Here is a 24,671-nt window from a genome sequence, read left to right as displayed (position 1 = left end):
TAGCCACACTCGAGCGTGGGGCTTACGCACGAGTGTGGCTAGTATAGCTCTAAGAGCTTTAGAAGTAGAACACGGTTCAGATTCAAAAATCTTACAACAATAACTATTTGAATGTTTCTAGGCTACAGAGAAACACTTCCACCAGCTGGATGATAATGTTGGCCTTCCATGAATTTGTCAAACTGGGGGGCCATTTTACGAACAAAGTCAACAGATTCAGATAGACGATTCAAAAGGTTCAGGAATGCAATTACTTCGTTCCTTTGCAGCTGCAACTGAAAGAACAAGAATAGACATCATCATCAATGATTTTCTCGTCAAAGAATATTTACTAAATTTATAACTGATTATTACCCTAACATCAATTGATTGATTTCTTTTTACTAGGCCGAAATATGAAAATAGTTTACTAGTTATCAGAAGAGAAGTAACTTACAGGCTGATTCTTTGTACTTTGGCCATTGACTGAGAACAGAATCTTCAATGCTGTGCCAAGACCCAGAACTTGAAGTTTCCCCCATAGGCGGCACTTTTCACAGCCTACACAATCCATCAATGCACTAAAAATGTGCACATCAGTTAACATTTGCTTAATATTCAACTTCCATCATAATATAACAAGTAAGGTTGTGGTGAAACCTGATGTTTCTGAATTGCTTTTGAATCTGTTGCATCAATTCAGGTCCACTTTCCCCTTGCCAAAGCTTGGCTTCATTAAACGGAAGAGGGCAAGCAGACTGCAACTTAGGGTTGTAGACTAACTGCCTCACTAACGATTGTGTTTTCAGATCTTCTTCAGGGTTCCCAGTGTCATATTCAGCCTGCTCTAAATAGTCTGCAGCCTGAAAGACATAAAACAGAAAGCTATATTGTACAAGATAGCTATGAAGAAGAATAAATATGGATAAGCACTCAGACACAAAACGAATTAGATGTCGAATTCCTAAAACAATATATGGGAAGGAAGTCAAAGGAACACCAACTTGTATATCTATGCATAAACATGCCCATGGGCTTATATAATATTACAGAGTGGTCTTCTAGGGTAAATAGGTTGGAAGGCAGAATTTGGGGTTTCAAGACAAATCAGAAGGATAATAGATGGACATGCGAAATAAAGAACATGAATGCAAGCTACAGACTGATAGCATTTGATATAGAAAATCCCATATATAAAAGTGATAATATATGATGATATAGAACCTTCATCTAATCTATAGAACTTGTGAATGAATGCAATCATTGCCTATATATAAACCGTCCATCTCAACACTGTTAAACTGTGTACATTAATGGACAAGCTTATAAAAGCAGCAGATCAACCAAAATGATGTCCTAAAATCACAACCTTAACTTACGCAAAACTGTTAGTCAAGCGTCAAAGAGTTACCATGAGAATAAGCATATGCATGTTTCGACATGGCAACTTAACGTCATGCATGCACTTATAGTTCTCCGGTGCATGCAATGCATACATTACGTAGTAAACATGTGCATAAAAATTTTTAACATCTAAATAGTCAATGCTAATTGCTAAATGAATAGTTTTTTAAAAAAATTATTGCCAAAGGTGATATAAAGTATCTTACTGTCAGAAAATACAGAGTGGGGGAAGTTATCACATAATGAGCGGCGGTTAGGATGTTTTTAGGTCTTTCCAATTTTGTCCTAGCTAGCTAGTTTCAATGTACTATAAAATGTTGATGACAAATGTTGAACTGTTTGAAATCTTGGCACATAGGGGTAGTAATAAATGTACAATAAATTATTGAGGACATATGTTGAATTTTTTTAAATCTTGACACATACGGTCAGAACCAAAAGTATAGTTTTTCTTAAATAATAGTAGTAGATAATAGATGCCTGGTTACTCAACATGGAATTCAGATGGAAGTGCAAATCTACATGTATTGTATCAGACGAAAATGAACGTATATTTGAGCAAACACTACCAGTAAGATGAGGCGAAGGGATGGCTTTATTGCCAAAACAACTATATAAATGTGCTTTCCAGGATAAAACATAAAACCTCCCACATGCATGAACTATGTTCTGCTCAATGTTGAAAATAACACGTTATATGGCGTAAAATGGCGTTTAACGTGACGTAGCGATGGGTTAACGCTATGTAGCGTTTTGAAATAGCACAGATCACAAATAACGTATGCTATTTCGGGCATAGCGTACGTTTTGTGGTGTTTTTGCGTAGCGTTGCTTAGCCTGCGTTATTTGATTAATGGCTAGGATTTATTTTAAAAAAAAAATCAACGACTGTGATTGACTTCAAATTCAACAAAACCCTAAAAATAAAAGAGATGCCGTCGCCCAGATTCTAACCTCGTCTTCGTCTTCGTCTCAGGCCCTCGTCGTCGTCTTCGTTTCAGGCCCTCGTCGTCGTCTTCGTCTCAGGCCCTCGTCGTCGTCTTCGTCTCAGGCCCTCGTCGTCGTCGTCGTTTCAGACCCTCGTCGTTGTCTTCGTCTCAGGTCCTCGTCGTCATCTTCGTCTCAGGCCCTCGTCCTCGTTTTCGTCTCAGATCCTCATCGTCGTCGCCGAACTTAGGGCCTTCGTCGTCGACGAACTTAGGAGACTAGGGTTTTCTTGGGCCGCTACAAATGGTGACGGCGACTGATGAGAGAGAGCGAGGGTTGGTTCGTAGAGAGAGAGAGGAGGGGGGAAGGAGATGATGAGGGAAGAGGTGAGGATGGGGTGGGTTTTTTTATAAAGGAATTAGAAGAGGATAAGGTCGGAGGAGTTGACGGCGTGGGAAGCAAGGGTTTTTATAACGGAGGAGTTAATGGAGGAGTTGACGGCGACGGGTGATGTGGGTTTTTTTGTTCGTTTATTGGCTGATTTGCACATATACCCTTAAATTATGGGTATTTGTGAAAATAATTTTTAAATCTGAGTATTTTGAATGTTATATATCTATAAATTATTTAAATAATAATAAATTATTTAACCTACGTTACGCTATGCGTTATCGCTATTGTAACCTAACTGGAGGTAAGCGTTACGCTATGCGTTATCGCTATAGGAGGGGGGGTGGGAGGGGCCGGAGGAGGGGGGGTCGGGAGGGGGGAAGTGGGGGGGAGGAGAGTAAGAGAAAGAGAGAGATTTGGGGGGGGGGGCTGACTAGGGCATTAAATTGCCCTAGGCAACCTAGACGGAATTTCCGTCTAGGTTGAATAGTCAACCTAGACGGAATTTCCGTCTAGGTTGACCATTCAACCTAGACGGAAATTTCCGTCTAGGTTGAGGCAACCTAGACGGAATTTCCGTCTAGGTTGGGTCAACCTAGACGGAATTTCCGTCTAGGTTGAATAGTCAACCTAGACGGAATTTCCGTCTAGGTTGACCATTCAACCTAGACGGAAATTTCCGTCTAGGTTGAGGCAACCTAGACGGAATTTCCGTCTAGGTTGACCTTTCCGTCTAGATTGACAAACTAGATGGAAATTTCCATTTAGTTTGATTCAACCTAGACGGAACAAACTAGACGGAATTAGTTCCGTCTAGTTTGACTCAAACTAGACGGAAAATAATTCCGTCTAGTTTGTTCCGTCTAGGTTGCTCGTTTTTCTACTAGTGGACCCCCTAACTTTGGAGATGACACTTCATAAAATAATAGTACTAATAAGTATAAAAAGGGTTAAATATAAGCAAAACCCCTAACTTTGGATGAATATTATCATAGAAACCCTCATGACTTGAAAATACTAGAAAACACCTCAAGTTTAGGGGTTATAAGAGAATCTCCTTTAATTTTTTAAGATTTTATTAGAACATTCCCATGTTAATCACAATTTTCACATCAGTGGGTAAAATTATATAAGAGGATATATTTCCAATGAAAATTATGATTCATACTTCTGGGGGTTTTCTGAAAAAACTTTAAAGTTAAAGAAGCTTTCTAAGGGCCATTTTGATATTGCTGGAGATTATAATTAGTTATTTATAGAAGTAGTTTATAGAAACAACTTACATAAACTGCTAAGAGCATCTCCAACAATCTCCTAGTAGAGAGCTCTTGTTGAAGTGCTCTAAAGCATGGGGCCCACTTAAGAGCTCCCTACTAGTAGAAATATTCCAACACCCCCAACTAGGAGCTCAAAAATTATTTAAAAATAACATTTTATAAATATATTTTAAAACAATAAATCTAAAATAAAAAATAATTTTTAATGAGCCACCACCCCTTAGAAGCTCCTAAGTGCTCCACAAATTTGTGAAGCTCTTAGGAGCTCCATGGTGGGCCCCACCACCAACTAGGACTTAGGAGGGTGCTTGAGAGTTTGTTGGAGCCCTTAGGAGCTTTTTGCTTGCCACATCACCCTTAGGAACCTCCTTGGGAGGCTTTTGGCTATTTGGTTTAAGGGCCTGTTTGGTTCAATAGAGTGTAGGAATAGGATTAGGAATCCTATTTTATTTATGGATTCCAACCTAATCCATAAAATTTTTATAGACAAGTTGAAGTTTTATTGAATCCTATTTTTTTGGCATTCTATGTTTGTTTCACCCAAAGGATTAGGAATCTAACATTTATAGAATTGGTCCAATTCCTAATACCATGTTTGCTTCAAAAAGGCTCTTTTTTGGGAATAAACACTGTAGCAACAGCAGCCTCTTTATCAATTTAAAAATTCCTGTAGCAACGGCTAGAAGAGGCCATAATTTCATAATTTGTGCTGGAATCACTGTAGCAACGGCTCTTTTCAGCCTCAAAAAATACAGATTTCAAAAATCTTAGTCAGAACACTGTAGCAACGGCTAGAAGTGGAACATGGTGGCTATAAATTCACCTTGAGGCCTCACAATTAATCCAAACATTCTCAATTTCAGCATTTATAAAATTCCCATTGTCTTCAATTTGCTGCCCCAACATGAAAATGATATCAGAAGAGTGCTGGCAGGATTATGAAGTTTATTGCGACTGCCATCTCCGAACACCGATGAAAGTGTGCAAGAATGGTAAAAATAAGGGTAGGTGTTATTGGGGGTGTGCAAAATTCCCAAATAAAGAATGCAATTTTTTCGAATGGGCTGAAGAAAGAGGAGAGTCATCAAGCAACCAAGGAAGCCAATATGTCAAAGAAAATAGGTACGGAGAAAAATATATTTTGCAATCAAAGAAGCTGAAGAAAGAATTGAGACTTGTCGAAAATCAACTACTAGTTTGGAAAATTTCTGCAATTTTCTTAGCAATTTTTTGTGTTATTTTAATTATTACAAACTTCATGTCATGTACCTGTACTTGCAAAAACTACTGAGGATGTAATGAAAACTGTTGTTTGAACTGGGTACAAATTCTTATTGATATTGTATGGCTCAGTAATAGATCAACTTGTCATCATTGATTGCCCCACCTATAACTTAAACATGTTTATTACAGATTGCATTATAAGGATGAATTGCCTCGCCTAGACATTGTCAATTCAATGTAGGCTGCAATCTCATCTCAAATATTGCCTCATCTGGATATAATAAACGATGTAAGTTAGGTTGCATTCTCAGTAAACGTTGATCATCATCATTGCCACATATCAAGTGCAAGGAAAACCACAGGCAAGGCAAACCAACCAGCAGCAGCAGCATGAGTTGCACAAAGCTCAAAACAGGCACAAACCAACCAGCAGCAACAGTAAATGCTGCACAAACAAAGGCAGCAGCATGAGCTGCAGAAAGCTCAAAACAGGCACAAACCAGCAAGAAACAGCAACCAGCATGAGCTGCAGAAAGCTCAAAACAAGCACACAACAACCACCAGCAGCAGCAGCAAATGCTGCACAAAGCAACAAACCAGCAACAAACCAACCAGCAGCAGCAACATGAGCTGCAGAAAGCTCAAAACAGGCACAAACCAACCAGCAGTAGCAGCAAATGCTGCACAAAGCAACCAGCAGCAGCAACTGCTGCAGGAAGCTCAAAACAGGCACAAACCAGCAACCAGCAGCAGTATGAGCTGCAGAAAGTAGGGCTGAGCATGGTTCGGTTCAAACCGAAAAAACCGACCGAACCGACCCGAACCGACCCGAAAAAAACGGTTTTAAGAGTAAGACGGTTCGGGTCGGGTTGACAACTTTTCAAACCGAACCGACCCGAACCGACCGAATATATTCCCAAAACTTTCAAACTCGTTTGTGTTTACCCGACCCGTCCCAAACCCTCAACCCTAACTTCATTTCCTCTCATTCCCAAATCACAGCCGCCGCTACTCATTCCCAATTTCCCATTTCCCTCGGCCTCAATCCCTCTCTCCCGCTCTCTCTCTTCTTCCAAGACCCCTTACTCTCACCTCCTCTTCCCGAAATGCCCATCTCCCCCTCCCCCTCCCGCAAGCGTGGCGGCCCCTTCGGCGACGAGCGTTAGGAGTTCTCCTTCAACTCCATCAAGAAGTCCAAGTCCTCCGACGACTCGGAGGTTTGCATTTGGGCGCATATGAAAACAAATATATACAAATTATCTCTTGGGACAAGTAATATTTGTGCCTTTGATTGTTATACTTGATGAAAGTTAGACCCGAACAAACCGAACCGAACCGCACCGAACTGATTTGCAACGGTTCGGTTCGGTTTTGAATTATAAGTGGTTCGGTTCGGTTGTTCAAATTTTGGTAAAAACCGACCCGAACCGAACCGTGCTCACCCCTAGCAGAAAGCTCAAAACATGAACAAACCAACCAGCAGCAGCAGCAAATGCTGCACAAAGCAACCAGTAGCAGCAGCAAATGCTGCACAAAGCAACCAGCAGCAGCAACTGCTGCAGAAAACTCAAAACAGGCACCCACCAGCAACCAGCAGCAGCATGAGTTGCAGAAAGCTCAAAACATGAGCTAAGTTAAACAGAAGCAGCAGCATGAGCTACAGAAAGCTTACCTGATATCAAAATATAATCGGAAAATTTAAAGAAATCAATGATCATTCCACGACCTTACCTGCAACAAAGATTGCAAATATACCAATTCATCAATCCCACAACGACATAGATGTTCTTCAGAATGAAAATACAAATTGCAACATTAATAGTTTGCAATAAACACAACAATATCCATCAAAATATAATCGAAACCCAACAAACTAGCTATCCGGCCAACCTTGGTCGTTAACTAATTTTGTGATGTACCTCTGTTGACCTTCCTTAGATTTAATGAAAAACCTCCTAGCTTCACGTTCATTGTCATATAAATGGTCTAAAACCCTATCGAGGAACTCCTCGGAATATTCTGACCTATGTTCCTTTAACGCTCCAGCCAACTGCTCAGTCCAGTGTATAACGTGTTGATTTCTCATTGACTGAGACATGGACTCAACAAAGGCACACAGCATTTCCTCTTCACGATTAGATTTTCTGGTTTTTTTGTTAGATGGTTAACAGCACCAGAACGTGGTTGGTTGCAAGCATCAGACTGTGGTTCAGCTTCACTCTCCTCTAGAATCTCGCAATCATCATCGGGAATAGGTATGGACCTACTAGACCCAATGTTAGCGTACACGGGTCTAACAAAATCACCCTTGGCTTGATCATCACCCATGATAACTTGTAAATTTTTGAAGTGAGGAAGGGGTTTGTTTATGTACGCTTTGTACTTAGAATTGGATTTGTCCTGCAATAATAAATACTTATAAATCCAGAGAATCAAATGTATTAAATTGAATGTGACAAGATAGATGCTGAATTTGTTATACCTGGGCCCAAATTTCAAGGTTTCCTCATCCAATGTAATCATTTTACTTGTTTCATCCCACCCAGCACCACTTATATCAAGGCAAGCTTTCATGTCATTGAATTTGTTCCGCAAACATTTCAAGTGGTTAATGACATGCAGGTGAGTGAAATACATTTTAAGTGGTTAATGACATGCAGGTGAGTGAAATCAGTCCTGAATTGCATGTTGATTTTCATGGCAGCCATTTTATAAGCTTCAGCCTTGAAGTTCTTGTCTGGCTTCATGCCATCCAATGCTAAATCTGCAAGATAAGGAATAAGCACATCATCGTGCTCTGGAAGCCAAAACTTATTAGCCACGCCTCTTGAGTTCAACCTGGCACACGGAACCTTATTTTTATGGGCTAATCTTTTCCCTCTTTTCAATGGCGAAGTGTGCTCCGCACCATCAACGTCATGAATATCCTTTCCACCTGAATCACCAGTGTTCGGTGAAAATTGATTAGGTCCACTACTTTGAGAACTGGCTGTGGGAAACATCAAACCTTGTGGACTGCCTAACAAGCTCATGTATGACATTGGCGGCTGTGTCATCCCACCATAATTACCATCCCATGGTGGGAATGGTGAGAAAGTATGCGGAGGTGAGGTGAATGGCTGTGGTCGAACAGGCATGTAGTTCATGTTAATCCCTGATGTAGGACTTGGCATTGCATTCGAATGAGAAGGCACGCTTTGCTTATCTGCCGGATTGTTAGCCATACCTAATATATTTTGTAAGCATAACCATATTAACAATAAAGAAATATAAAACAATATGGGATATGCATGCATTTATCAAGGAATATATGAAACGACGATATTTCTCAAACAACATAACAAAAGAGCAACCGATAAAAGTAGTAATGTTTTGGTACAAGCAAATTCACCAAGTTATTACATAGCCATAGGACAAATACTACACTAAGTTAAACCGCTCTCCATTGTGTTACCACCATTGTACTTTGCACAATAATCCACCCACATCGCCCAAGCAATTTGATCTCGTAACTCCTTCCATTCATTTCTAACATCTCGATCCTCTCTTTGTGTCCTACTTTGAGTATAGTCCATCACATTTGATTCGTCCTCATTTGTCTCTTCCCCAGTATCTTCATCAATTTCAACATTTTCATTTAAAATATCATCATCCGGATCCTCCAAGGCAATAAAGTTGTGCAACACAGTACACGCTAGTACAATGTCCACTTGAGTGGGAAATGGATAATTCGGCTTCCCCGCAAGAATTTTAAACCGATTCTTCAGTATCCCAAATGTGCACTCAATTTTTGATCTTAAAGATGAATGCCTTAAATTGAACAACTCCTTCCTATTCTTTGGTGTCCTACCGGTGTGCTCTTTTAAATGATATCGGACACCGCGATACGGGGATATGAAACCTGGCATTGTGGTGTATCCAGCGTCACATAGGTAATATTTACCTACATTAATTAAACAGTATTTTAAAATCTCAAATATTGCCAAGTATTTAATATATTATTCATAATATGCACAAGTGAGAATGAATACCATCGTAAACTCGGAGACCGTAAGGCTGTGGCCTAGACAGGGCGTCTTGTAATACCCTATAATCATTTGCTGCCCCCTCCCAGCCAGCCAAGACATAAGTAAATAGTTTATTGGGGGTGCAGGCTGCTAAGATGTTTTGGGTGACCCCTTTTCGCCCTCTAAACCGTGCAACTAGGTCACTAGGTAACACCGCGTCGACGTGTGTGCCATCTATCAAACCAATGCAGTCCTATAAAAAATTATAAATTATACATAGTTAAATAAAAAAAAGTTTATTTGGAAAATTATTAAGTTGTATGTATTTAATTTACCTTAAAGTACGGAAAATAATTTGAGTTGTTTGCAATCTCCTCGGGAACTTCTTTTGGGGCTTGCTTCATGTACCGATCACGTAATCCATTCATTGCTTGCAAGACTTTATTGAAATACCTGCTAACTGTTTCCCCTGATCTTATGAACTCAGTTCTTATTATTCTATTTTTAGTTTTGTGCCCTATAATACTCAGGAACATAGCAAGCTGTTCTTCAACTTGAACGTGTCTCGTATCTTTTAATAAACCGTTTGCTTTCATTACTTCAACAAGTTTAAAAAATGCCCTCGGTCTCATTCTAATATAAGATTGGCAGCTATCTTGATAGCCCTCCAGTACACGTCTGAAATGAGCCTCTCTACAATATATTTTCCTGACCCTTTCTTGCTGCGAACAATTTGGTATTCTCTTGCGCTTAGCACGCATTCTCAAAATACATGTTACCAAAGTGACCACGGCGCAGACAGCTGTATTAGCACACATCCTCTTCAATTCTTCCTCATCTTCCATATCCATCTACAACCGTTTTAAAATTATCATACAGTTACAGCTTAAGATGGCTACTTATTTCTTGTCAAAATTAAGTAGATAATTGATACAAATATTTATTTCTTTTAAAGCAAGAAATCTAATTGAAATGAAAATTATTTTAACTAATGTTGCATTCCATCTCACACAATTCTAAACAAGCAAGATAGACCCAAAACAAACAAACTATATGGTTAGATTACTAATAATTTACACGCACACAAAAAATGAAATAAAGTAAAAAAAACAGCAATTTAAGTTATTAAAAGACTGATTTGAAACATATTATGAAATTAATCTCTACACAGATACCCGCATGAAATTAATCTACCTAACAACCTAATTCTTGCACATTTACAAAAAATCCACTACACAGATACCCGCATGAATTGTTTTGCTGTAATATTATGAAATTAATCGCTTAAATCATTGAAATTGCTATCAGCCTCTATTTCTCATATGCTTCAAAATTAAAATTAATTCCTCAAATCACTGGAGAAATAAGCCAAAGTAAGAGAGGAAATTTTTTATACCTTACTGCAGAGGGGGGGAAATGCCGACGTTCAAGCAAAAAACCCACTGAAGTCAAAGAAAACACCGTAGCCACACTCCAACCAGAACAAGATAGAGAAAGAGGCCCGAACCCAAGTTGAAGAAGACCCCAACCAGAAGGGATCACCAAGAATCGAAGGCAAGAAACCCACCAACAAGCTCGTGGAAAACAAAGCTAGGGTTTCGAGAAAGAGGCCAGAACCCAAGTTGAAGAAGACGAAGCGCGGGAGCAGAGGTGCGAAGAAGAGGGCGATGAGGTCCAGATCTAGGGATCAAAATCGTGAAGATGAGGAATCGGAATCGACGACATAGCGCCCTGTCAGAAATCTCGCCCAAATCCGAACCCAACGCTCGGATTTGGGTTTATATAAAAAACGACAACTGTAGCTACTTTATGGAAATTGTAATCCCAAAATTTTTGCTGAGCCAAACTCCAGAATAGGATTCACAAAAAAATCCAAAAATTACGAAAATGCCACTGTCAGAGCCCAAATACTAATCCTATTCTATAAAAGGGTGAAACAAACATGCCCTAATAGAGGGTAGGAATAGGATTAGGAATCCTATTTTATTTATGGATTCCAACCTAATCCATAAAAAATTTATAGACAAGTTTTAGTTTTATGGAATCCTTTTTTTTTATTCTATGTTTGTTTCACCCAAAGGATTAGGAATAGGATTAGGAATCAGAATAAAAAAGAGGAGATGTGTCAGAAATTCCACCCAATTCCTAGCAAATGGTCTGGATTTGGATTTCCTGAAATATACACTGTTTGAGCCACTTTATAGATTAGCAATTCTATAAATTTTTTGATTTGGATTTCCTGAAATATACACTGTTTGAGCCACTTTATAGATTAGCAATTCTATAAATTTTTTTTTGAACCAAACTCAAGATTAGGATTCATTTGGAATCCATTAATTACGAAAATGCCATTGTTAGGTCTAAATACCATTTCTATTCCATAAAATTGGTGAAACAAACAGGCCCTAAAAATAGCTGTTTGGTAATCATATATAAGTAGCTATTTCTAAAAGTAATTTAGGTGTTTGGCAAAACTTTTCTTAAAGATTATTGTCAAAAAATAAATGACATATATGATATATAAACTTTAAAAAAACAAAAGTTGCTTTTAAAATCATCGTTACGTTGCTTCTAAAAGCACCCTCTTAAAAGTAGAAGTAATTTCAATAAGCATGTAAAATTTTTTACCAAATATTATTATTAACTACTTCTTGGGAAAAAAAATCGCTCTAAAGAGAAACCAATAGAACTGACGATAATACCCGTAGCCTTTGAGGTTAAGGGGATTTCTGATATCTGCTCACCCACTTCTCTGCTTCTCAGTTCAAATTTCGAATTCTCTCGATACTTCACAGACCTTTACAAATTCCGCCGGTTTACTATACCGCCATGGGCCCGCGCTGAGCCGGTGCATTTTAGAGCGACCCCTTTCAAAATCCCACACAAAGAGAAAGCAATGGCGGGCCGCGAGCAGAGAGAAACCCTAACCCTAGCGTTAGGCAAGCGGAGGTCGACAGAGCTTGATGGAGAAGAGGACGACGAAGATGAGAGAGACCTCGAGGAGCTCGAGAGGGAGGTGAAGGAAATGGCCGAAAAGATCCTCGAATGTCGACGAACGATGCCCGGTCGGATCTTTGAGGCCTTGTCTTCTCATTTGGTAGCTCAGAGACCTTTGATTCCTGATTTAGGGTTCACTTCTTCTTCTTCTTCTATATCTGGTCGCGATACGGAAGCGGGAACAAGCAGGGGTCCGAGCAGAGGTACGAATCTAGGGTTCTTTCCTCTAACCCCTCTCGAAAATGGCATCAGCTACAGATTTTGAAATTGGAATTTTGTTCTTTTTTCCCTCTCTTTGATTAATGACTTTCACTCGATTGTTCGGCTATATCATATTCTGGCAAAATTCTATAGATACGGCAGATTGGAAGTTCATAATAAGCAATCTTTATTTTTATGCCCAAACGAGATGTAATTATGCAAATAACTTCTGCAGATTATGATTTAAAAGGAGTTATTTTGTTAGGAAAATGCTGGTTAGCTGGTTACTGAAGGAATGGAGATGCTTCTTTGATCCATGAATTTACATTGTAAGTCTTGTAGGTACTTTAAAACAAGGTGAAGGGGAAATTTCGAGACCACCTTCTATCGTTTGCATATATAGATTGTGGTTCTAGAAAGAGGTGAAGGATAACGCATGCACAAATGCCGTATGTTATTATGACGGAATTTACTATATTTGAGAGGCTGTAGTTGATTCGGTATTGAAGGTTTATAAAGCAGAGATAGTTGTTATACATTTTGGTTGCTACTTATTACAATACAAATAGGAACATGACTTAAGCTTGTAGACAGCTGACTCTAGTGTTAGAAGTTTGTTGTTTAGGAGTTCCAGCTTTTTGTTGGTTCTTGTTAAGTAATGTACCTTTATATTTTAAGCTAGGAAAAGGTGATAGTTGATTATTCTTATCTAGAAAGATCAAATCTAAGTTCCAAAGGGTCATGGTGAAATATGATGTTTCTTTCTGTATTTAATGTGGAAAATCCACAAGAGTTATTACATAGATGCTGAACTATGAAGAAATAAGGTGATGTACAATGCTACTTGACTTTATGTACATTGCTATATTTTTATCAATGTCAAAATTGATGAAGACAGTGTATGTTGAGCAGTTCTTTTATGGCTTAATATTTTTTCACCCTATTTGATTGAGTGATCAATTACTGAAGCATATGCTTAACCCATGTTAACTTAGTGAACTAGGGCATTTGTTGTTTAATCTTTGCTAACTTAGTGAACTTGTAATGTAGTAAGTCCTATTTTTATGTTGAAGCACTGAGAAGGTGACAGGAAGAAACTTTATATGTCCTTGGGCAAGCCTTGAAAGCAAGGAATTTTTTTATCCCTTTCGGTTATGCTATTATGCTAGTGCTTCATCAGGTCTGGCTGCATAATGCTCATCAGCCTTACCTTAAGGCTTCACAAATTCCAGTTATTTACCCTACGTAGATGACATATTCTTTTGTGTTCCACTTAGATGATTTACTTGGCCTTGGAACATCCGGTTTAGAAAAACACTATTGAAGATGAAGCCCTCAGAATCATATGATTATATTATTTATCACTTGTATGCTGCATATCTCATGAAAAAACTAATCAAAGTTAATTATGCAAAAAATTCTTTGTAATGAATTAAGCTCAAAGAAGTAGACAACAGCCTGGGAATGAAGCAAATGAAATAGAGAAGTTTCTCTTCTCCCTTTTAGTCATACATTAAGTGTATTATCTGGGAAAGGGCTACAAAACTCCAAACAGGTTGTTGCTGTATATGATAGACCCCCTCCCCCCCTCCATTGAGAAATAAATAAAAATATGCATTGTTGTAAGAAACCCTAAAATGTGCTTCATTTAAACTAAAGCTAATAAGTGGCTGCTTTGCTTCAGTCAAAAGCTATAAAATTAAGCTCCTATGTATTGTAAAAGCTTGAAATTTTACTTCAGACCACTTTAGCCCTCCTTGTGTGTTTAACTGGAAGTAAAGATCCTGGTTTGGTTCTCCGTGCTCTAATTTCTTTCCTATTCAACTTGATTAAAATTAAACCAACTTTGGATTCACAGAGATGTGTTCTTCAATTTATTTTCTCTCCATGTTCTCTTTTTTTTCTTGGGTCAATGAAAGTTTTTATTCATTACCAGGTATAAGAGTTTTGAGTACTTCACTGTGTCCAATTTCATAACCTGGGATTCAAAGACAAGCTAGAAAAATAGATGAAAATTACAAAATCATGATCCACTCTTTTCAGTCATTAGGATAGTCACTATTAAGAACAACCTGTAAATCTGAGATTTTCAGAAAAAGACTCATGACCCTTAGCTTTATGCAGAAGTATCCTTCAGTTTCTCTCTGCCAGATAGAGTAGGCTGCAGCTGCCAATGCCATTCTTTTCACTTTCTTTCGTAATCCTCTGCCTTTAAATCTAGTGCATACCAAACAAGAACATAACTCCAGTTGCAGGACTGCCAATTGAATTTTAACCAGCTCATTACTGAATTCCAGATATGCAAAGAAAAGGGATGCGCAAAGAACAGATGTCCATGAGTTTACTCACTACCTGGATCACATAATACACAACAGTTTGAGGATAAAATACCAAAATGGTTGAGTCGATCTTGAGTAGGTAGCTAATTGTAACCTACAACTATTTTCATTAGGAAAGAATATTGTAACAATAAAAGTTTGTATAACCTTCCAAAAAGTTATTTCTTATTATTTAATTGTTTTCATGTAATTTTCTTTATATCCTTTTGCAAAATCTTATGCCTTGTAAACAAAGCTGATCTAGCAGAAAACTAACACTTCAGAATCAGTGTTGCAGTCTTTATTATCATGTTAGGCAAAATATCTGAAGTTGTTCAAACTTTAAGCTTCTTGAGTTAAGAAGCATTATTGATCACCATTCTTACAAGAAAACCAGTTGTTTTTTGCTTCTCTTCCTTCTCTTTTCAAGTAAAGAAAAAATGTTCCCGGGTGAAAGGAAGAGTTTCAAAGTGAAGTTTAAATTCAAATTTGACCATTGAAGTTATGTAAGATGTGGAGAGTGGCATTTGAAGTCCAAAGTCTGCAGCTCTGTATTTCTCTTTGGTTATTTTTTAACCAAAATTTTTTTGAGCGCTCGTCTTTAGATCTGTAGATCTATGAATGTTTTCTCCACATTTAAAAATAAATTTATTTCATTGCAATCATATAGCAGATAGACACAACATATCTTAACTTACATACTATAAACATATTATGTTGTAGAATCTAAGTTTTAGTTGACATGTTCCTGGTGTCTTTTTCGGGATAACCTTTAAAAGTACAAAAAATTCTTTGTTTTAGGAACATATGTTATACCCTGGAACCATTTTATACTTAAAAGCCTACTTTTGCAGAACTGCGAGAGAATGATGAGTTGATTCAAGGGGCATCACTTGTAGAAGCTGATGCAGGGATGCTTGAAAAACTGCAAACTTTTAGGGATAAAACTGCTAGTAATGTCGCTCAACTGCCTGTCATTTTGAAGAGAATGAATGAGTGCATTGCCAGGCTTGACAGAATTGACAAGTACGATGTAAACTTACATTCTGCTTTCAAGAGGAAAAGGAAATGATTACATGTTTATTTTTTTAAGAACTTTTGTTGCTAGATGTCAGTAACGAAATATATATTGTAATTGTTTGAGAGGGATGCAAGTGCATCTCAAGTGTATGATCTGTATCTGTAAGAGCTTGATGAGATTTGGTTATGGAAATGTCATTGAATTCACAAGCTACCACTTGTGATCCTCAATTTGGCTATTTCAAGAGCTTCTTCTGTATTGAGTATGCTTGTGAATTGATCTGATGAGAAAATCTACTGGACAACAACTTGTACACTTGTTTACTATATAAATCCTATTGTTTGTTTCTTTCTCGTTTAAGCTAATGGGTTTGATTTTAGAGCTTACAAATTTGTCTACGGGTTTACATCTTGATGATTAGCATAGCTCTGATTTCTAGAACAAAGCTCATATACAGAAAACCAATCAATTTTACGGCATCAACTTTTGATTCAGCACATTGCTAAAATATGCAGGATGAACTTAACAGAATTATTGCTGTGATTGGAAGATTATATTCAGAACTTTTACTATTGGTACAAGTTACTATCCTCAGGGAGTTACTTGTGTAAACTGAGAAGCTAATACTCGTACAATTATGAAAGAAGCACCCAATTACATTATTTCAAAAACTATAGGGATGGAGCCATTTATATAATGTGTTGGTAACCACTGAAAGATTACATCTTTACCTTCACTTGAAGGAAGCACGTATGACAAATCTTCTTTCTCCAATCTGTACAGTTTCCCGTTGTTGTAGCTTCAGTTGGAAGGCATGATGCAGGTATGTATATTTCAACTTATGAGCACTTAATCTTGAAATAAAAGATACATCTACAAGCTTACAGGATACGTAGAGGATGAGTGAAAACTATTATTGTACGATAATACAAATCTGCTCTTTTACGATGAGCATTATCAAGATAGCTTCAAAAAGAAATCATTGGAAACACTAACAAACTTTGTGGATGAAAAATGTCGAAATCTCCACGCACTGATATTTCAATAACCATCTTGAGGAACACAATGGAAATGTGAGCATCTTCAGGATTGTCTTTGAAATGCCGCTGTGTGTGTGATGCAGTTGATCCTATAACATTTCCTACTCGTTTACTTCATAACATGATTCGAAAACAATAGGAAAGAAGAGCAACTGCACGAAAGAATTTGGTTTGAGTACGGATCATAGAAAATGGAGAACCTCACGTCTCGAACCAAATGATGTCACTTGATGGCTGAAGAACATTCAGGTCTTTAATGCCTCAAACATTTCACTGTATCCTTGAAGAATATAGTAGTACAATAGCTAAGCTTCTGTTAGGAAGTCAGCTGCAATCTTGATGGTGCAGAATTAGCACTCTCTTTGTTCACAATGACTTGAGAAGGTGCTTGTGGAGTTTCTAGAGAAAAAATAGCTTTAAGAAACTCATACGATGCAAAGAAGATAGCACCTTGAGAAATGTATATGGCCAATCTCGGAGTTAAGCCTCTGAAAAGAAAAAGGATAGAACCGATAAGCATAAAAAGGAGAAGCAGCATTGCTAAAATTTATTGACACTGGACCATTTTTCTAGAAAAAACATCGAGTTTGGGAAAGAAACTATTAACTATATCTTGCTAGTTTCCTAAACCCATACCTGTAAAGTCCTTGCAAACCTTCTTCCCTGGCAATTTCTTGAAGAGCATGAAGAACCCCATCATATTTTACAAGAGAGCCTGGAACCTGATCAAAATATTTGTCAGATTCATATGATTTTATTTTATTTAATTTTTTGCAACATCTATATAATAATGGGGTTATGATACCGATATCTACACTTGGAGAAAAAAGGTCAACGTGGAAAAACTTGAACTAGCACATCCTATTAAGATGTCTATGACAACTGCTATGTCAAATGAAACGTTATTAGTGACTATACCTAATTTAACACAAATCAGACAGTCAATTAGGCTCATCACCTGTATCTTTTCCTAAGTCAGATGGATTGCTTCATTTTCTTCCTTCTTTTTTAAGTGTAGTTGGTATTCGATATTTATATGCCTATTGCCTGTATCCCCATGGTTAGTTATTATCAATACATGACCTGTCAGTAGATAGCATAGTGCTCTATGTTTCTCTAATTTCACTTTGCCAAGAGACGATTAGTAGTCCAATCAGCAAGCAAACTTCTTTGCTAAAAATAGTTTCAGCTACCATTCTTCCTTCAGAAATGCAGTTCCCTTTAATGATGCAGTAAAATAGATTACATTAGTGCACACGTGATGACAAAATTGTATTAAGAATTACGAACTACTAACTTTTCCTGTCAATTCAATTAAATTGTAATAGCATTTTTACACAGTATGCCAACTTAACTCCTATAAATATTCTTGCACAATTAGTATGAGATCAAGTGGGATAAGGAACTTACAGCAAAACTACATGGTTCTGAAGTGAATAGAGGCCTCAATTTTCATTTCACAGTCAACAAGGAAAACTCTACTAGGAAATCAGAAATAATTTTCTAATTTGGACAAGTATGTCTAAAAACAAATTTGTGGAGGCGAAGCATTCAAATTATGGTTAAAACAAATGACACACCTGTGTCTGTAATCTTGTCTTCACCACATCAAAAGGAGTCGTAAATAGAGCAGCAGTAGATCCAGCAAGGCCCCCACATACTAACTGCAGTTTTATGAAAGCATGGTAAAATAACCATTATTGAGATGTATAAGTCAAGAAAAAATATATAATGAGAAGGAAGAAAGTTACTGCAATGATCTAAGATCAGAGTTAAGCATATACGAACTCACACAGAAGACGAGGAACAAAAGTTCATAGAAATGAAGTAAAATCTTCTAGCATAATGTCCTGAAAATTTCATACAGATGTAAAACCCAAATCTAGATCATCCCGATGTCAGTCTTCTACCATTTACGATGCGAAGAAAGATCTGTGTAAAAGGCATTGGCGCACACTGCAAACTGAGCAAACTTGAAGGGATAATAGATTTCACCAAAAAATGGATAGCTGTTGCACCCAGACCACAAAATAGAAATCCTTAAATTATTCAAAAAAGGAAGGCACCAGTCAAGGCAGCTAATAAATGCTTCAAACAAGGAAAAGAATCGCTATATGCTGGCTGCTATAGTGAAAACTGTAAATGATAAATATTATCCAATTTGAGAACCGACCACATTGTTTCCAGTGTAAGATAAACACCTATTGCAACACAACCATCCGTGGAAAAAAAAATCCAATTTCTTGAATTTAAGATTAAAGTGAAAAATGTGGATTTTCTATTAGAAGTTTGATCGGATATACGTGAATGACCTTCATAAGCAAAGAAAGACCAGGTACTCTATAAGCCCTCTCAAATGTATATAATCCAGGTGACCAAATATTACCTCCACAGTAGGTTGATCTCATTTTTAAATCTTATCAATGCTATATGATATATAAGACATTTTGTGTCTGCTAATCATAATTAAAAGAAATAAGTACTCTATTTGTATTAATATGCATAAGATTAGAGCAAACCGTTTGCAAGGTGCTGAGACTAGCATTGGGTTTTGATGAAGTCAAAAATAACTGCTTCAGACTTTCATAGGTGTAGAACTGCAATAGAAAATGACAACAATAAAGGGACTTGACATACGCATACAATACCAGATAGATGTAGATATAAACACCCAAACATCTGAAACTGTCGAACAAGTTATTAAAATTTTGGTGACAATGTTTGTAATACTTAAGAAAGAGGACCTTAATAACAGAGTGTGGGATATTTCTGCAAAGGACAGCGCCCAAGCCAGCATATAATGAAGGTACACCGCCTTCTCAAGGCATCCAATCAAAGCATTCCTGCCAAGAATCTAGTTAAGTATTTGATGACTGGTAGGATCGGAAAAAGTAAATAGCATATTAATATTAGCAATAGATCTAAACACAACTCACTAATAGATTCCTATACATTGAGATCCCATAGCAGCCCGTTGACTTTGAAATAAAGGTGGTTAAAAGTTGTTACGCATCTTATAACTCTTTTGATTTTTCGCAGTTCTGGCTTTTCTTCATGTCGGCTAATGCAAATTGCTAACTTAGGTGGCTTGCTTAGCTAGGTTAATATTGAATGGTACTGGCAAGAGCACTATGCATATTAGAGACTTTATATTTCATGGGTCTTCAATACATTTACCAAGAGAACAAATACAAGATAACGGACTTGTGATTTAACTAGTTAAATTTAACTGAAGGGAACTGCCAACAAAAGCCATTATTTGCAAATTATTTGCAAACTTAAAGATCTTGCTGCTGAAGACTGACACAGTGTCGTCGTGCTAATTTATCAGAAACAGAAGCAATAATATAGAAAATTCTTACCAACAATTTTTATACTGAGATCCCACTTGCATCTGTTGTTTAATCCGCTCACTGGGTGTAAAAATAAAGGAAGTTGCGATACTGGAACAACCACCTGCTATACAATGTGCAACAGAGTGATACTCCTGTTTGGAAGAAAGCAGTGGCACTAAAAAAGTTAAATGAAAGTCATAAGCATAAAAATAATGTCATCAAAATTATGGTAGGAATGTTACTTACCTTGGGTAGACTAGGTACTAAAACACCCTTGACCGATTCGTATGTGTAGGTATAAATTGCAGAAATTGGTGCTGCAGAAGCAATGTTGCTAGCAATACCACGATACAGTCCCAACACACCTGTAAACAGAATTATATGTATTAAATATTATTGTCAAATGATCCCATAAACATAATAGCAAGATAAACAGGTAAAATTCCTTCTATGTTTGAGATTTTACCTCTCTCAGATATGATTGTTCTGAGAATATCACATGATGACTTCTGACCTGTGCCCTGAGCTTGAATAACAGTCTTAACTGTATCCATAGGAAATAAGCAAAGACTAACTAAGGTTCCAGCCAATGCTCCTGCCAGGGCATGCTTATTCTTGGCAAAGACATGTTGGAGCTTATATTGTATAGATAAACCATTTCTTGTAGAACAGTCTTCATCAAGGACAACTTCACCAACTAAGCTTTTATGTTTTTCATTACTAGCTTGATCCTTGCAGGTGGAATGTTCTCCTAAAGATTCAACAGCAACACAACTGGAGCTGGAGGGGATACTAAAACATGGACTTGTTGAAATGACTATTGTCTCGTTTGTGTTTGCAACAGGTGGAGATTGAAGTAAATATGTAGTATAAAGAGAATTTGTGGGGTGGAACACATTATCCACCGAGTTCACATTTTGGCCATTAGAGGATTCTTCAGCTTCCTTTGCTGAATTATTCTCAGTACTGAGAGTAGAAGCAGCTAAAGAAATCTTCTTTTCAGTGATGTGGCTTTCTTCTGTTTCATGACATACATTTCTTGTGAGCTTACCCCGATCATTTAGACCAAGACGTGGTTTTGTAATTATGCTTCCATATTCATGAGTGGGATCATCAGAGATCCCCGTACTCGTCACCTTATTAAGTCTAGAGGAATCTACACTTGAAAGAGAACCACTCAAGACGGTTAGATTATTGAGGTTTCTATTGCATGAAGCAAAACATAACATCCTCTTAATTGCTTTCAAATCCTCAAAGTTTGATTTTGCAGAGGATGAGAAACAGCTTTTAGAAGAAAGATCATTTTGATTTCTTCCCCCATCAACAGAAGTCACTCTGTGAGTTGAACTGTCCGAACAGCAGACAATATTCCCTTTTGGGAAAATTTCACTATATTTCAAGCTTGATTTGGTCTGAAAGACCGCTGGTTGACCAATGCAGTCCCACACACTTGCAATTGCCGATACAAACTGCAAAGTACTTACCTTAGTGCTAGAGTATTTGGTTTCCGGTTGTTTACAGCCTTTTGCATGAGACTTGGACTGTAGATGAACATCCTCATTAGCGAAGGCAGTATCTGGTTTAAAGGACTGGGCATCCAGAGGAATCCACCAATATCTAATTGAAGATTTAGAATTCTTTGAAGGCCGGCGTTGGGATGCCATTTTTTATAAACCTTCAAAGAGAACTATCCTTGACAGCCACGGATGCACAATCTACACCGGAAAGGATGGTGACAGTATAAAGAACTCAGAATAACATAACTTTCAAGCAACTATTGACAATAGAAAAAAAATTTAATTACTAAGCTTGACCATTGTATTAGGCACCTATTTGAAGTAAGGAAATCTAAACAAGTAACACAAGCATTGTCTTAAAAAGCAGTATGCACATCTGCCTTGGCAGCTGCCTAAGTCTAAGCGGTACTTAGGCTGCCCGTCCAGGTCATGGAAGCGTCTAGGGGAGCATAGGTCACTTACACGGACTGCATCGCGTCAAAAAGGGATATATTGCTCACATAGGCATAATAACGAATGAAAAGAATGAGCCAAGTCAAAATGAATCTTATCAAAACTATATCCAAGTCCATCTTAGAAAAACAACGAGGATAGAAGTTTAAATCTTGGAAAATAATCATTCATTGATGCTAAAAACGCTGAGGTGCAGCTTAAGCATCCGCCTAGACTCTTGGGTGCTAGGCATCTAGAAGCGCCTAGCGCTTTCTAAAACTTGATCACAATTGTTTCTTTCAGAGTTCACTTGGAAGATTCTTGTAATGAAACCTAGAGAAATGCAGTCTGGCTTATAATATGACATGGTTTTTGTAATTCACCAGGTTGATACAATGGGATCACAATTTCTTTTTAGGCAATCCTGAATCTCAAAGCCTTGGCTAAATTAAATGGATTTTTATTTATCTGTCTAATTTCATGTCAATTTCATAAATACTATTTAACAAGTAACTCACAATGCCAAAATTCTTTCACATATAAGGTTAGGAATGACTGAGATTCATTAAAAGAAAAGTTCAATTAGCAGCCTGCTGACATTGACGACAACTAAATTTTATAGGAAGTAAGCTTAAACATTTAACAAATGTATGATGAGCAATGATAAAGACCAACATAATATGAGGAAACCTTATAAGTGTCTCATAGTTTTTAACTGCCAGTTGATTTATAGACAATGATACCTCTATAACTGGATTGAATTTTCTGCTAAAAGGGTTCTGATATGCACAAACCAAGAATATCAAAACTTCTCAATTCCTCATGGTTTCAAAGTCTCATAAGCCCAAATCTGACCTTTTACTAAATAATCCTTGCTTACATGAACAAAAAAAAAAAGATGGTTTAGCCTCAACCGGTCGTTGGATAGTTCAATTTGCATCAAAATATTGTCTAATTCCATAAAATAACTCCTATCTCTCCAATTTGTGTATCTTCATTTGGCTCATTTTCCCTCAGTTTCACTAAACCATAAGCATTCCAATATCTGAATTTTTATTCAAAATAATAACATGGGTATAGCTTTTCTCTCTTCAATTTTAAGTTAAATTTCTAGCAAAAGAATAGATTATTAGAACATCTAACTGAAAGATACCAGATAGCTAAGGATCTAACCTGAAAGCGTTTGTTCACTTGGGCAAAACATCAAACACCAAATGGGCAAGCAGACAAGTAAACCAAATACAGAGGAGAGTGATCCCAATGTGGAAAAGGGCAAGAATCACTGAAGAACCGAGAACGATTCTCAACTTCAAATTTGCTCCTTTTCGAGCTCCCCATTTGCTTGCTCCTCCTTTTATAGGGAGATTTTGGTGTCAACTTCAAATTTGCTCCTTTTCGAGCTCCCCATTTGCTTGCTCCTCCTTTTATAGGGAGATTTTGGTGAACATGTGGGTTCTCTCGATCGAGCATCTCCCCATTTGCTTGCTCCTCCTTTTATAGGGAGATTTTGGTGAACATGTGGGTTCTCTCGATCGAGCATCTTAAACCCACTTCTAAAATTTCTGCACCTTTTTCATGAGAGCAAACGTTTTCAATTCTGAGAGACTGAGCTCCCACCTCTTGAAAACAATAATGGAGCTCAAAAGGAGAAATTGAAAGACCAACCAATCACTGAATTACGTGTGGGGTGTGACTCGCTCTATATAACTTGTTATGTAAAATTAAAAGTTTTTTTTGTGTGGAATATGTAAAATTAAAGATAGTAGGGCCTTTTTGTAAAAATCTAGATGACCAGATCTTGAATGATGTAACGTTGGGACTAGGGGTAGAAATGAATCAAATAATTAACAAATAGTTTAATAAATGTTCATGTAATTATTATGTCATATTCGATTCGGTAGTTTATTTACCACTAAACAAATATATTTTAGTATCCGAGTTCACTAACGAATAGAATTTAACCAGATATATATATCTTCGATTCATTATTCTATTAAATATTCATTTAAAATTTGATCACTTATTATTTGTATTATTGTACATATGATGTCATATTTTTCATCCACTTACCATTTCTACTAAGTTTTATGTATTACTTTTAAGACTTGAATAATCTTAAATCTGTTTTCTAATGAAAATTTGAATTACATATATACATCATGTATCATAAAGGAATAATTTTTATTTATGAATTTAAATACTATTTAAAAATTAAATTCTTTAGCAAAATAAATATACTTTGATATTCGATAAGTTTTCGTGAATATTCATGAATATTTATCAAATACCAAGTATTCGAGTTCGAGTTCAAAAAACTCCATATATGAATATTAGAGTCCGCATTTGAATTCGATAATTTTAAACAAAGATAAATATGAACATCTTAGTATTCGATTCGATTTGATCGTTTACCACCCCTAATTAGGACAACCATAGGGGTGGGCAATGGGCCGTGCTGGCTCGTCATGCGGGCTCAGCGGCGAAGGTGAGCCAGCCCACGACTCGCATCGAGTTAAGCAAGTTGTGTTTTGCTGCTTATTCCCAGGTTTAGAGTTTAGCCTAGCCCGCTCGTAGGCCCGAGAACATGCGGGACGAGCCATGG

At 37.2% G+C, this 24,671-nt stretch overlaps 3 protein-coding genes across 3 annotated transcripts; 1 reads left to right on the top strand and 2 right to left on the bottom strand.

Moving 5' to 3' along the window:
- On the bottom strand, positions 8,617-9,401 carry LOC109835899. Its single transcript, XM_020403876.1, has 2 exons — positions 9,233-9,401; positions 8,617-9,144 (listed from the first exon to the last, which is right to left on the bottom strand). The coding sequence occupies exon 2, from the start codon at positions 9,107-9,109 to the stop codon at positions 8,627-8,629; it is 483 nt and encodes a 160-aa protein (XP_020259465.1). The 5' UTR covers positions 9,110-9,144; positions 9,233-9,401; the 3' UTR covers positions 8,617-8,626.
- On the top strand, positions 11,956-15,991 carry LOC109837192. Its single transcript, XM_020405329.1, has 2 exons — positions 11,956-12,408; positions 15,579-15,991. The coding sequence occupies exons 1-2, from the start codon at positions 12,105-12,107 to the stop codon at positions 15,794-15,796; spliced, it is 522 nt and encodes a 173-aa protein (XP_020260918.1). The 5' UTR covers positions 11,956-12,104; the 3' UTR covers positions 15,797-15,991.
- Positions 16,551-23,436, bottom strand: LOC109837191. The gene is given in 10 exon segments (XM_020405328.1): positions 16,551-17,273; positions 17,422-17,507; positions 18,366-18,449; positions 19,305-19,382; positions 19,530-19,603; positions 19,606-19,628; positions 20,148-20,272; positions 20,367-20,485; positions 20,587-21,835; positions 23,243-23,436. Coding segments are annotated over 9 exon segments (1,959 nt in total). The 5' UTR covers positions 21,785-21,835; positions 23,243-23,436; the 3' UTR covers positions 16,551-17,101.

The sequence above is a fragment of the Asparagus officinalis genome, chromosome 4, assembly GCF_001876935.1.
Source record: "Asparagus officinalis chromosome 4, Aspof.V1, whole genome shotgun sequence".
Lineage (NCBI taxonomy): Eukaryota > Viridiplantae > Streptophyta > Magnoliopsida > Asparagales > Asparagaceae > Asparagus > Asparagus officinalis.
Note: the sequence above shows the minus strand (reverse complement) of the source record. Positions and strands in the feature narration are given on the sequence as shown.